This window comes from Ursus arctos, unplaced genomic scaffold (genome assembly GCF_023065955.2).
Source record: "Ursus arctos isolate Adak ecotype North America unplaced genomic scaffold, UrsArc2.0 scaffold_22, whole genome shotgun sequence".
In the NCBI taxonomy this organism is placed as follows: domain Eukaryota; kingdom Metazoa; phylum Chordata; class Mammalia; order Carnivora; family Ursidae; genus Ursus; species Ursus arctos.
In genome coordinates, this window is record NW_026622897.1 from 56,422,518 (window position 1) to 56,438,135 (window position 15,618).

At 37.9% G+C, this 15,618-nt stretch overlaps 1 protein-coding gene across 1 annotated transcript; it reads right to left on the reverse strand.

Annotated features, from left to right (window-relative positions):
* Window positions 1-520: 520 nt before the first annotated feature.
* On the reverse strand, window positions 521-14,460 carry LOC113269518 (olfactory receptor 52M1-like). Its single transcript, XM_044390937.3, has one exon. It carries the CDS (start codon window positions 5,363-5,365, stop codon window positions 4,412-4,414), a length of 954 nt encoding a protein of 317 aa, XP_044246872.1. The 5' UTR covers window positions 5,366-14,460; the 3' UTR covers window positions 521-4,411.
* Window positions 14,461-15,618: the final 1,158 nt, after the last annotated feature.

Consider the following 15,618-nt stretch of genomic DNA (forward strand, 5'->3'; position numbering starts at 1 on the left):
GAAGGGATGAGAATTAGAAGGATACAGAGGAGACAATCCCTGCCAGAGTCCTGTGGGGATATGATTACAATCTCAGTGGGTCAACAGTAATAGTGAAGCTAGTAGGAGATCGTCATCCCCACAGTCACAATGTGAAGAAGCATAATAAATACAGCACAGGATGTATTTGGGGTCAGAGGACAGGTGAGGAATAAGGAAGGAGATGGCCCTCTCCTATGTGATTGCCGTGGTGGCAAACTTATAGGAACATACCCATTCCCTAGTGCAATTTTATTTTATTTTTTAAAAAAATATATGTTTAATAATTTTAATATTTTATTAATTACATATCATGTAAATTATGTAATTATTTATTCTATAATTATATAATTAATAACTGTTAACTGATTATTAATATTTACCTATACAATGGAGAATTTTATAAGGATTTTAGAAAGCCAAAATACATGAAGCTTTTTTATTTATTTATTATTTATTTATTTATTTATTTATTTAAGATTTTATTTATTTATTTGACAGAGATAGAGACAGCCAGCGAGAGAGGGAACACAGGCAGGGGCAGAGGGAGAGGAAGAAGCGGGCTCCCAGCGGAGGAGCCTGATGTGGGGCTCGATCCCAGGACTCTGGGATCACGCCCTGAGCTGAAGGCAGGCGCTCAATGACGGAGCCACCCAGGTGTTCCCCCCCCCTTTTTTTAAATAAAAAACCAGGGATGTACTGTATGGTGACTAACATAATAAAAAAATATTATTATAAAAAAAAAGAAAACAATGTAAAAAATAAAAAATAAATAAAAAAAAAAAAGCTTCCCTAGTGCAATTTTAAACTTAACACAAGGAAGAAGGTGACAGAAAAACTTCCAGGGGACTTTTAAAACCTGTATCAGACTAAACTACAAATTGGAATTGACTAAGTTCTATAGCTCAATATGATTTTAATTTTTACTCTAAGCTCCATTGTGGATGATGCAGGGGAAAATCTGAAGTGACATTTTTGTACAACTGAGCCTGTGACTATGGATTTTTTTTTACTTGTTATACAGGAGATGTTTAGAGGTATTTGGTCTTTTACCATCCCAAGACTAAATAAATGAGTGTCACTAGTTGAAAATCCTCAGATGAACATGAATGGGCTCCCCCAGCTAAGGAGACCAGAGGAAAGCTGGCTCTGTTGATACGACTTTCTGCAGAGAAGCAAAGAACAGAGTTTTCTAGAGTTGACGTTGGTACATTCATCAGTGAGAAACAATTGCAGATATTCTATAGCTTTCCAGGAACTTGTTTCAGTTATTTCTTTCCTGGGCCTTTCAGCGCACAATAAAATACTATTATTATTAAAAGGCAAGTTTTTTTCATTTATGTGCCAGAAATTATGCAGACACTTTAGATTCATTATCTCATTACATCCTTATAATAAACCCAAGAGAAGCTACTATCACTATTTTCATTTTTAAGAAAAGGAAACTGAGGCTTAGATTGTGAACACATCCAAAGTCTGACAGTTACTGGTTCAGATCCATCTCTGCCCTTTACCTAAATCCAGAGCCCAAGTTCTTAACCACTTGTGTCACATGACAATTTACAAATAATTATAAGGATGCTCCCTCCCTCAACTTTACCCCAATCTTCACTTTCTCCATCAAGACTTACTTGCAGACCCAAGAGGTGCTGACAGTATTTTATTCCCACCTTGAGTGTGGATGAGAGAAAAAGAAGAGATTTGAAGGGGCACATACACCCCAATGTTTATAGCAGCAATGTCCACAATCACCAAAATATGCAAAGAGCCTAGATATCCATCAACAGATGAATGGATAAAGAAAATGGGGGAGATATATATACATGAACTAGAGGGTTTTGTTTATTATGCTAAGTGAAGTAAGTCGGAGAAAGAAATACCATATGATTTCATTCATATGTGGAATTTAAGAAACAAAACAGATGAACATAGGGGAAGAGAAGGAAAAATAAAGAGGAAAACAGAGAGGGAGGCAAACCATAATAGACTCTTAACTACAGGGAACAAACTGGGTTGCTGGAAGGGAAGTGGGTGGGAGGATGGGGTAACTGGGTGATGGGTATTAAGGAGGGGACTTAAAGTAATGAGCACTGGGTGTTGTATGCAACTGATGAATCACAGAACTCTACCTCTGAAACTAATACAGTATATGTTAAATTGAATTTAAACGTTTAAAAAATAGTCATTTGTGTGAAGGAGAAATGAGATATTGGCTTTGGAATAAGATGTTCAGTTATTGGACTTGTCATGTCCCCATGCTGCATTCACCAGGGTACATTCCCTTCCATCTTCTTCTGAGCTTAGCCCCTTCATGAAAGTTCATGAAAGAGCCCAGACATGACTATGGTTGACAATACGATTAAATGCCCTACTGTAACTAAACTTATACCCTAAGTCTGATAGTTCTGGGTGTTGTCATGGGTGGCTGTCCCTGGATGGAGTGGGAACACATGTCCACATGGTATTTCTCCTCTTTACTCCCAATCATTCAGTGACAGAGGGGGATGAAGATGGAGATGGTTGGTATTTGGTTTTGGTCTGTGGTACACCCAGATGATCATCTAGAAACACCATACTGGGGGTATATCTGAGGTTATTTGGCTAGAAAGTTCTTAGTAGTAACCCTACTAAATGCAATTCAAGCACAGAATAAAAGCCCAGGATAAAAGCCTTGAATCTCCGTATACACTCTCTGCTTTATGTAGTATAAATCATGGACTTTAGGCAATATGCCAAAGAACTATCCCATAAAAAAGGTTCCTTGTCATTCCCTTCAGCGTTAGTGCCACTGATGGATTTGAACATTTTTCTTTATTTTCTCCAAAGTCCAGGGCTATGGTCAGGAGATAATTCTATAAAACTTTTAACTCTGGGGCTTCTATAGTATCTTTTCATCCACTCCTAATAAAAAAAAAAACAAAAATAAAAACATCAGTAGGAGGATTATAATTGGCACCAAAATTTATGTTCATAGAACATAACCTTTCTAAAATAAGTGAACTTGGGTTTGGCACTGGACTCTAGAGTCCTTGATAAGGAGAAGGGGAAATAACATCCCAAAACAGGGAAAAATTAATATGCCCCAACTAACCTTAGTTTCAGGTATAGGATTCTGAGGAAATAAAATATCACAAACTTTTTTCTAAAGTTTAGCTTAAATCCCTAGCTGGTTCCAAATGTGTTTTCCTTTAAACATTCTTTTGGATGATATGAGGCTTGAATACTACTCTGGCTTAACCATTGGCTTCTTTAGATTACACTTTCAAAATATGAAGATTTTTTTTAACCTAAGGTAAGGCACCTTAGATTTTGTAATGGTTTGTAAACTGAAGTTAAATGAGGATTTTAGATTTGAAGCCTAAAATGTTTTAGAACTAAAATGGATATACCATAATTCTGAATCACTGGAATTAGGAGTAGTTGCTTTATTTTTCATGCACTACTACAAAATTTTTGTAGGTTTCTAACCTGAAGTAATCATCTTGTTACAGAACTTCTATGATCAATAAATAAAAAGGGTCAAATCATAACAAAATAAGTATGAACCAAGAATTTTCCAAAAAGATCTGAAGTTATTTCAAGGTTTGTATCTACTACTGCGTCTCCACTTAATCTCATCACTTTTACTCTATTCTCTATCCAACTCCTTTCATGTCAGGAATCACACTCTCACTTTCTTCTCTCTTTGACATTTTATTATTTCAGTGTGGCTACTGTACTTCGTGACCATTTCTGGATCTCCAAAACAAAATCTCCTACTTCCTTCTGTCTCCTCCTCCCTGCTCCCAGTTAATTATTGAGAGGAAATGTGGGATATTTCTTTCCATTTATTTAAATGGGGTAATACCCTGACTTGAGAACTTTAACTCTCGTGGGCAGGAAGGTCCCAGTCCAAGTTCTATTAGATTAAGTTTTCTCACCTTCATTTTGCCATCATCCTCAATGAAAGGTCTTTTCTGGGGCAAGCCAAAAAGATTGGAAAAGCTTGCCAATGTACTTGAGTTTTTCCCAGTCTTTACTAACAATTTGTAAACTGTCTTCAAGAAGATGTTAGAGTATAATTTTATCTTCTACAAATTGTGCAAAACATTCTCAAAGAGAAACTAGAAATCATTTATCAAAAATGTCAAAGAAATAATCCTACTTCTGTGGCCTTGCAATTAATTTTATGTCAAATATGAAAAAGGATACTGTATAAAAACTTACCCTGATTTCCCCATTCAGATATTCTTCTCTCCACTTTGAGAAAATCCACAGTCAAGTAGAATATATTCTAGCATTCTTCTTAGACTTTTATTGCTGCACCTCAGGTAAGACCTATTGCATGGGTGGCTTCCCCAGTCAGAGTCTTTTCCTGTCATCATTATCTGCATGCCCCACAGATGCAGAACGGTCACTTGGGTTGAGTGCCTGCCTTGAGAATGTGGAGAAGCCTCTCTCGAATCTGTTTGGTGCGGACAGCATAGACAACTGGGTTGAGGATGGGTGGGATGAGGAGGTAAAAGTTGGCCAAAAGGATATGGATATGGGGAGGCACATGATGGCCAAAGCGGTGAGTGAGAGAAGAAACAGCAATGGGGATATAGAAGACAAGAATAGCACAAATGTGAGAACTACATGTCCCTAGGGTTTTAAGCCTAGCCTCAGGGGTAGCCAACCCCATTACAGCCCTGAAAATCATCACATAGGAGGCAGTGATAGCTAATGAATCCAGGATCAATACCAGGAAGCCAATTCCCATTCCATATAAGTTGTTGACTGTTGTGTCACCACATGCCAAAGTAACTATGGCCATGTGTTCACAATAGGAATGGGCAATGATTTGGGTCCGGTAAAGAGGCAGCCTCAGGCGAATCATCAGGGGCAGGGGTCCAATGTAGAGTACTCCACGGAGGAGGGCAGCCAGGCCCAAACGACACACTGCTGCATGAGTGAGCACCAAGGTGTGGCGTAATGGGTCACAAATGGCCACATAGCGGTCAAAAGCCATGGCAAGGAAGATTCCTGACTCAACAGTGGCAAAGCAGTGGATGAAGAACATCTGGGTCAAGCAGGCATCCAGGTCAATGTTGTGGGCACCAAACCAGAAGATGGCTAGCAGTTTGGGCATGGTAGAGGTTGACAGGACCAAGTCAATGACAGCCAACATACATAGGAAGAAGTACATGGGTTGGTGTAGGCTGCGTTCCACTTTTATCACTGCTAGGATGGTCACATTCCCCACTACAGCCACCAGGTACATCGAGCTGAAGGGAATGGAGAGCCAGATGTGCAGGGATTGCAGACCTGGAATGCCAGTAAGCCAGAAAGAACTAGGCACCAAGCAGGCATTAGTAGACACAAACATGTTTCAGGCAGTGGAGTATCCAGGAGATAGGAGCACTTAGATTGTTACTCTTATGAGAGATCTTGTCTCTGATAACTGTAGACTACTAGATTCTTATTTTCATCCCATGCAATTGGTGGAACCTATAAATAAAGAATTCTGAATGTCTACTTGATATATTACAGATTTTATTAAAGAAACTGTGGGGTGCCTAGGTGGCTCAGTCGGTTAAATGTCTGCCTTTGGCTCAGGTCATGATCCCAGGACTGAGCTGAAGGCAGATGCTTAACTGGCTGAGCCACCCAGGCACCCCAAGAGCACAGAATTTAATTCAGGTCCTGCCCTGTCTTAGCATTGCCAACCTGTTGTTTCCCATCAGATTCTCAGCAATAGTCAGTCTCAGGCTCCACATCCTCACCCTGGTGGCTTTCTTCACACAGCCATGTTTTTGCTGAGAGGTTTCACCACCTTTTTGGTCTTTACCCAGGCAAATTTCCCTCATTCTTCAAAGCCCATCCCAGATTTTACCCCTCTACAAAGCCTTCTTTGGGATCTGTAGTCTATACCAGAGTGGGTGAGTAGTTACTAAATTCCCAGTGGTCTCAAACAAGCCCATACACATTTCAAATATTCTTATAATTGCTATTTATATTTTAGACATTTCCATGGCAAATAAACATAAAAAATGGCCCTATGTAACCTCAGGGATTCCTAATTCTAGCCCCTAACATAAGTTTTTACAAGTTTGCTTACTTCTTGGTCAGCCATTGATTAGATGCTGAAAAGAAAAATGAGTTTTGTGAACTTTAAAATGTTCTACAAGTGTTCTTGTCACATTAACTCACAGAATTGCTGAAGTTGGTGAGTTAAGTACTTTAATATGCCAGTAAGTGGTCACATGTGAAGTCATCTCCTCAGAGCTCAAATGTGAGCTTCTGTGGATTTACTGGACAGACAGGAAAGGGAAAGACGTCCTGGAGGCCACACCACAGAGGCAGCTCACGGCACAAGATTTGCCACCTAACAAACCAGATTTCCTATCCCAGACCTTTATCTTACTCTGGGCAAAAGCCTAACCTCTTGATCTCTCATTTTTCTCCATATAAAAGAGGGGGAGAATATCAACTACAAAGTATAATTATAAAGAACAAATGAAATTTGTATGAGGTTCTTGGCACATGGCAGCAACTTTCTCTCCCTTAATTCTTACTGTTCACTATGGGGAGCAGATCTGAACTTTAGATTCTGCAAATTGGCATAGTTTCCTATGTTTTTCTGTTATATGGGACATCTTTGAGGAGGTCCCAAAATTCTAGGAATTATAGAGATGGGACAGAGATTTAAGGGAAATGCTAATAAATATGCAATTTTATCTCACACCAAGGAGAATGAAGTGTTGTCTAAAAATATTTTGATAGACCACCAATCCACAGCAGAAAGAGGCTCGATTACTTAATGTAAGGTAGGTTTCTTATCACAAAAGGAATTAATGTTCATAGGTTGGACTTAAACCGAGATTTCTAACTAATTTGTGCCAGACCCAAATTTTGGGCTGGGATAAGCAGAGTATGAATATATATAAAAAATAAAATCCACCATGATAACTGGCATCTTAAGGGGCAGTTTGAACTAGGTTGTAGCACTGGAATTGTGTCACTTCACTTAGAACATTCCAGAGAAACATTTTCTGTGTCAGCCTGCATAAAGGCTTCCCCACCTGGACCCTGGTGACCAGTGTCTGCAAGTCCTATAAGAAGCATCTTGGTAGGCCCGAGGCTCCTGAGAAACAGGTTTTGTTATGGCAAAATAAATATGGGTTAGCAGCAAGATAGACTTAGGTTCAAATAGTAACTGCTGTTTCTGGCTCTGATTTAGGGAGTGTGTACTCTCTGCCTCTGCTTTCAATCCTGTTTCCTAGTGTGTGAAATGAAGGAAGTAATAGCTACTGTAGAGTTGCTTCATGTATTAAATGAACTATTTATAAATGTGTGCGTGTGTGTGAGCATGCAGAAGGTGAAGTGTTAGGAAGCCTGGCCTCTGAAATAGGCACTATGTTCCCTCACTTATTCCTCCCCTCTGTTTGCCCTCTTCCACAGAACACAGACACATAGTACTGTTTCCATAGGACCTTGGTGACTCTATACCCTTCTTTCCTAACTATATACGTAGCTTTTTATTCTGATCTTTTTTTGTAAAGGTTTTATTTTTAAGTAATTTCTACAGTAGCTTTTTAAGCATGGGTATAGTCAGTTGAAGAGACCTGCTGATGGTACAAGGATCAACTCAGGAGAGAAGGTTGTCTGACTGTGGGGCAATAGACCGGAGGCCCAATAAGGCTAGAACAGTCTAATTTTTCCTCTTGTGTCTTGATTGGCAGTATTAGGCAATGAGGCTCTTGCCTTGGGGTGTCTCCTTTTTCTTCATAACCCAGGCCAAACTGTGCTCTATTTATTCTACTTTTGACTAGACCCAGAAAAAAAGATAAGCCCTGGTTGAACCAGAAGACAAATGTAGTTTCTGGAACTTGGAGTTTGCTCCCAATGACTTTGACCCCCTCTCTGGAATGTACTTACCCATTGGGAGTGCTGTCCACAGAGCTCTAGGCTTTGTTCCTTACAGGGGTCGCCTCTTGTCTGGATGCTTGGGCAAATTTGTTTAGAGTCAAGGGGAGGCCACAGCCCTGATCTCTTCACTATTTTGTCCCGTGTCCTCTTTATCCAGGTGCTGAAAATAGCCAGTTATTTCCCAAGGGCTGTACAAAGAAACCTGTGCCCTTCCCTCTGGATCTTCAGTTATCCTGCCTTGGGAGTAGTCTTCAACTCCTAATCCCACTCCACTCCTAGGAAGAGATTATAGACTTAACCTCTACTCTCCTGTCTGGGGTTCTTGACTGGCTCCAGGTCTCTGACTACGCAACCCCCAAGCCTGAGGTATTTTAAAGACTCCAAGGGGGACACTGGGAGAAAGTTCACAAAAGAAGGGTGGAAAACCACTAGATGTTGATACAATCCATATGGATACTTAAGTTATTGCTTATCTTATTTAAAAAAAAATCTAAGCTATGCCTAGAGTTTATATACTATGTATATTTCACCAACATTGTAATTTTCCCTCTGCTTTTTTTTTTTTAAATGTTTGCTTATAAACAAGATTTGTGGGGCACCTGGGTAGCTCAGCTGGTTAAGTGTCTGCCTTCAGCTCAGGTCATGATACCAGAGGTCCTGGGATTGAGCCCCTTGTTGGGCTCCCTGCTTCTCCCTCTGTCTACTCCCCCACCTGCTCATATTCTCTCTCTCAAAAAAATCTTAAAAAAAAACCCACAAACAAAACCCAGATTTGTAATCACAAATTACAATGTGTTTCCATACAATGTGTGGTTACTTTTTCACTTCCCAGAGTATGGGCTTGTTTCAGTTTTTATACGCCAAGTGGTACAGTTGTCAATATTTTTTCTGTTCAACCTCAGGATAGGATTCCAGAAGGTAGATTACTGACCATTGTGCAGGCCAAATGAATCCTGTTGTTAAACTGCTTTCCAAAAGCATTCTTCCAGTTTATGTTTAACCCAGTGTCACATGAGTTCATTTGCTACATTGCCCTTCAGTAATTTTTGAAATATCCATTTTTATAGATGAGCAAAGCAAAACCTTTTTATTTTTTTTTGTTTTTATTTCTACAGTTGAATATTTTTCTGTATTTAAATAATTTGTGGCCAATTTATTTTGAACAGTTTCTTTCCCCGTTTTTTCTACCACATAATATTCTTAAATGAAGTGGGGAGAATGATTTAATGATTTCAGAAAATATGGCAAAGTTGAAAATGTTCTCTGTTTCAAGTTTTTATTTAAATTCTAGTTAACATATAGGGTAATATTAGTTTCAGGAGGATTTAGTGATTCATCACTTACATGTAACACCCAGTGTTCATCACAAGAGTCTTTAATACCCGCCACCCATTTAGCCTATCCCCCTGCCCGCCTCACCTCCACCAACCCTCAGTTTCTTCTCTATAGTTAAGAGTCCCTTTCATGGTTTGTCTCTCTTTCCCCCATGTTCACCTGTTGTTTCTTAAATTCCACATGAGTGAAATCAAATGGTCTTTCTCTGACTTATTTCACTTAGCATAATATGTATACTCTAGCTCCATTCATGTTGTTGCAAATGGCACGATTTCATTTTTTTTGAGAGCTGAATAATATCTCATTATGTGTACACACACACACACACACACACACACACACACACACACACACCCCTTTATCCATTCATTAGTAGACGGACATTTGAGCTCTTTCCATGATTTAGCTATTGTTGATAATGCTGCTATAAACACTGGGGTACATGTATCCCTTCAAATCTGTATTTTTGTATCTTTTGGGTAAAAACCTAGTAATACAATTGCTGGATCATAGGGTAGTTCTATTTTTAACTTTTTGTGGAACTTCCATACTGTTTTCCAGAATGGTTGTACCAGTTTGCATTCCCACCAATAGTGTACGAGGGTTCCCTTTTTTCTGCATCCTTGCCAACCCCTGTTGTTTCCTGTGTTGTTAAATTTAGCCATTCTGACAGGTGTGAGATAGTGTTTCATTGTAGTTTTGATTTGTAGTTCCCTGATGAGTGATGTTGAGTATCTTTTCATGTGTCTGTTAGCCATCTGCAGGAAAAATATCTATTCATGTTTTTTGCTCATTTCTTAACTGGGTTGTTCTTTGGGTGTTGAGTTTGATAAGCTCTTTATAGATTTTGGATTCTAACCCTTTATTATATATGCCATGTGAGAAACCTCTTTTCCCATTACAAAAGTTGCCTTTTAGTTTTAATGATTGTTTCCTTCACTGCGAAGAAGCTTTTTATCTTGGAGATGGGTCTAGCAAGAAGTTGCTATGGCCAATGTCAAAGAGGTTGTTGCCCGTGTTCTCTAGGATTTTGAAGGATTCCTGTCCCATAGTTAGGTCTTTCATCCATTTTGAATTTATTTTTGTGTATGGTGTAAAAAGTGGTCCAATTTCATTCTTCTGTATGAGGCTGTCCAGTTTTCAACACCATTTGTTGAAGAGACTGTCTTTTTTCTATTGAATATTCTTGCCTGCTTTGTTGAAGATTAGTTGACCACATAGTCGTGGGTTCATTTCTGGGTTTTGTATTCTGTTTCATTGATCTATGTGTCTGTTTTTGTGCCAGTATCATACTGTCTTGATGACTAGAGCTCTGTAATATATATAGCTTGAAGTTCAGAATTGTGATGCCCCCAGCTTCTTTGTTTTTCTTTTTCAAGGTTACTTTGGCTATTCAGGGTCCTTTTTGGTTTTCTAAAAATTTTAGGATTGTTTGTTCTAGCTCTGTAAGAATGCTGTTGGACAACAGAACAATGAAAGTAGGAGTTGATTCCTTGAAAGAATAAAATTGATAAGCCCCTAGTCAGACTGATCAAAAAGAGTAATGGCCCAAATAAATAAAATCATGAACGAGAGAGGGGAGATCACAACAAATACCATAGAAATACAAATAACTATGAGAGAATATTTTGAAAAATTATATGCTAACAAATTGGGCAATCTGGAAGAAATGGATAAATTACTAGAAACATAAGAACTACCACAAATGGAACAGGAAGGGATAGAAAACCTGAACAGACCCACAGCCAGCAAAGAAATTGAAGCAGTAATAAAAAAATTTCCCAACAAACAAAAGTCCAGGGCCATATGGCTTCCCAGGGAAATTCTACCAAATATTTAAAGAGTTAATACCTATTCTTACCAAGCTGTTCCAACAAATAGAAATGGAAAATTTCCAAACTTATTCTATGAGGCCAGCATTATCTTGATTCCAAAACCAAAGACCTCACTAGAGAATTACAGACCAATATCCCTGATCAACATGGATGCAAAAATTCTCAAAATACTAGGAAATCAAATCCAACAGTACATTAAAAGAATCATTTACCACAATCAAGTGGGATTTATTTGTGGGCTGCAAGAGTGGTTCAATATTCATGAATTGATCAACATGATACACATTAATAAGAGAATAAGAACCAATGATCCTCTCAATAGATGCAGAAAAAGCTTTTGACAAAATACAGCATCCATTCTTGATTAAAAACCTTCAACAGAGTAGGGATAGAGGGAACATATCGCAACATTATAAAGGCCATATACAAAAGACCCACAACTAATGCAATCCTCAATGGGGAAAAACAGAGCTTTTCCTCTACAGTCAGGAACAAGACTGGGATTATCCACTCTAACCATTGTTATTGAATGTAGTACTGGAAGTCTTAGCCTCAGCAATCAGACAACAGGAAATAAGGGTATCCACACTGGCAAGGAAGAAGTCAAACTTACTATTCACAGACAACAGGATTACTCTCCATAGAAAACCCAAAGGACTCCACCAAAAAACTGCTAGAACTAATATACAAATTCAGTAAAGTTGCAGGATATAAAAATCAATGTGCAGAAATCTGTTGCACTTCTATATACCAATAATGAAGCAGCAGAGAAATCAAGAAATTGATCCTGTCTACAATTGCACCAAAACCCATAACATACCTAGGAATAAACCTAACCAAAGAGGTAAAAGACCTATATTCTGAAAACAATAAACATGAAAAAAAAAAAACTGACACAAATGGAAAAAACATTCCATGCTCATGGATTGGAAGAATATTGTTAAAATGTCTGTATTATCCAAAGCAATCTACACATTTAATGAGAAGTTTCTATAGAAAGTTGTAATATGTATACACAAGAAGGTACTTTTACAATCACTGTTAGTAATTTATGACATCCCATCTTGATTATGAGAATGCTCAAGATTTCCTAATTTCTCCACACAATGTTCTCTCCACAATGTTCTTTTTCTTTATTTCTTACCATATCATTACTGTCAGGCCCTGAACTCTTATTTCAACCTCTTCGCTTGCCTTATTGGCTCTTACTTACCCTCTTATTATTCTCCTCTCTAGTACTCAGGTGCCATTATGAAAGTACAAAGTTGATTGTTCATTTTCTAAATGTTAACAAAACTTTGATTTTTTTTTCCCATCCAGCTCTAGATTTAATTTTCCAACCATCTCTGGGAAGTATCTCCTTTAACACGCATTAAGATCCCTAAGTAGTTCAGGAGAGGATGGTCTCCTTGGTGAAGATTCAAATTAAATAATTGTTAACATCTTAGGCAAAAACTGGAAGGAGATAGAAATTTGGATGTAGGAGAGAGGAATCAAATCTGATTTTAAAGTTCTTCCCCCACACCTCCCCTCACCAGGTTTGAGATCTAACTGACATATTACATTTGTGTGACTTAAGGTGTATAATGTGATGATTTGGTACACGTGTATTTTCAGATATTTGCCACAGTAAGATTAGTTAACACATCCATCACCTGACATGATTACCATTTTTTGATGGTAAATACATTTAAGATCAACGTGCTTAGCAACGTTCAAGTACAGGATATTGTTAACTACAGTTACCATGTTATACAGGTGATCCACAGAACCTATTTTTACAACCCAAAGTTTGAATCCTTTGATAACCATCTCATTTCCTTCAACCTCCAGTTGCTGGCAAACACCACTTTACTGTTGCTAGGAGTTTGGCCTTTTAGATTCCATATAGAAGTGAGATCATATAGTATTTGCCTTTCTCTGACTTATTTCACTTAGCATAAAGCCATAAAGGTCCATCCATGTTGTCAAGTGGCAGAATTTCTTTTTATGGTTTCATGGTTTATAACATTCTCTCTGACTGCTATGAGGTATTTATTCTTCAGTCAACTCTTATGAGGCATTTATGAATGCTAAGTATCAAGCAGAAAGATATCACTCCTAGTATATGAAACTCCTATCACATGAGAAGAAGTACGGTAAGACTATTTTCCCAAGGAAGGGGGGGTGGAGAAGATACTGAGGATGAGAGTGAGCCACCATTGGAACACATTCTGTGTGGCTCAGGGACATGTTCTCTTCTCTGCACCATGGGTGAAAATCTGCTTCTCTGAGTATCATCCATTAGCCCTAGATCAGCTCTTTCATTGATGGAATCCTTGTACAGGTCTAGAGTGATTTATTTGTCCCTACTTTGGATAACACTATAGTAAGTTATCTTATTGTAGCATTAGGGAAGGAAGAATCTTCTGTCTTTCAGAACTGAACAAAGTTTTTGGTATATTTTGTATACCACTGTTGAATAATGGGTTAAATGTGTCATAAGAAAATAGATTAGGATGGCGAGATACCTGGGCTCTAGAACAGGTATGTGATTAAAAAGTAACTACAACAAAATAGGACACACAGTATGGAGTTTCCTGAAATGGTTAAAGATAGATCTATATGATCCAGCAATTCTACTTCTGGGTGTACACACACAAAGTAAATGAAAACAGGATAACAGAGATGCATATATTCCCATGTTTACTACAGAATTATTAACAATAGCCAAGATAATGGAGACGGATTAAGTGCCTATCAATGGATGAATGGATAAAGGTGTGATACGCATACACACAGGAATATTATTCAGCCATGAGAAAGGAGAACATCCTGGCATTTGTAACAATATGAATGGATCTTGAGGACATTATTCTCAGTGAGGCAACTCAGAAAGAGAAAAACACTATATATGATACGTGGACTCGAAAAAACCTACACCCATGAAAACAGTACAATATAGTTTGGTAGTTACCAGAGAATGGGGTGGTGGTGGAGTAGATTAGATGGGTGTTTAAAAAGGTACAAACTTTCAAAGAGTAGTAAATAAGTCCTAGATATCTAATGCACAGTAGTGAATATGGACAATATTGTATTATGATCAAAGCTGCTAAGAGACTGGATCTTAATTATTCCAACCACCGAAGAAATTATGTGATATGATAGAAATAGTTATCACTACAATGGCAGTCATAGCGAAGCATATAAATGTATCAACATGTTGTTCACTATGACGTAATATGTAAACTTAAATTTCAATTAAAAACTGCTGTCTAAGTGCTGAGAGAAAGAACACTGTCAACCAAGAAATCTCCAAACTATTCTTTAAAAATGGAGGAAAAAAAAAAGACATTCCCAGATGAATGGAGAGATTCATTGCTAGTGGAGTTTAATTATAAAGGTTGTCTTCAGGCTGAAAGAAAAGGATACCAGAGAGTAAATCAAGCATGTAAAAAAGAATGAAGAGCATTAGAAACAAGGGAAATTTCATGACAACGGTTATGTCTTCCTCACTTATTGACCTATTTATGTATATTATGTATACACCTAACAGAGCAGCAAAATGTAGGGGGGAAAAACTGAATTGAAGGGAAAAATAGTTGGAAATTTCAATAATATTCAATTTATATAACAATTAGTGAGGATATAGAAAATTTGAATACCATCAACCAAATCAAGGTAGTTGACATTAATAGAACACTACAATTACAGTAGAATACACATCTTTCCAATCATGCATGGAACGTTCTCCAGGATAAACCACATGGTATTCCGTAAAACAAGTCAATAAATTTAGGACCGAAACTATATCTTCTCTAATAACAATGGAATTAAGTTAGAAATCAACATTCAGGAAAGTGCAAATATATATGTGTAAATTAAACTTCTGAATAATCCATGGCTCATAGAAAAAAAGTCCTAAGTGAATTAGAAAACATTTTAAACTGAATGAAAATGAAAACATAACCTATCAAAATTTATGGGATGGAGCTAAAGCAGTGCTGTGAAGGAAATGTATAGTTTTAAGTGCCTAGGTATAAGGGAGAAAGATCTCAAGTGAAGAATCTAGGCTTCCATCTTAAACTATAACAAGAGCAAACCAAACCCAAAGCAAGCCAAAGCAAGGAAATAAAGGTTGGAATGGCTATCCATGAAAGAAAACAGAGAAGTCAGAGGAAAAAAATAAGACCACAGGCTGGTTCATTTAAAAAGAACCATTGACCAGTCTTTAGTTAAGACTCAGGGAAAAAGAGACAAATACTAAAAGTCAGGAATGGAAGGGGGGATCTCATTGCTGACCCTGAATTTTGTGGGTATGGAGAGGGCATGATATTTAATGGACCCTTAGAATTTTGGAAAAGTGAGACATAAGCTAGGGTTGGCATAATTCAACTTTGGAATGTGTATAACTCCTTTAGTACTTCTTTTTTTTTTTTTTAAAGATTTTATTATTTATTCGACAGAGATAGCCAGCGAGAGAGGGAACACAAGCAGGGGGAGTGGGAGAGGAAGAAGCAGGCTCATAGCGGAAGAGCCTGATGTGGGGCTCGATCCCACA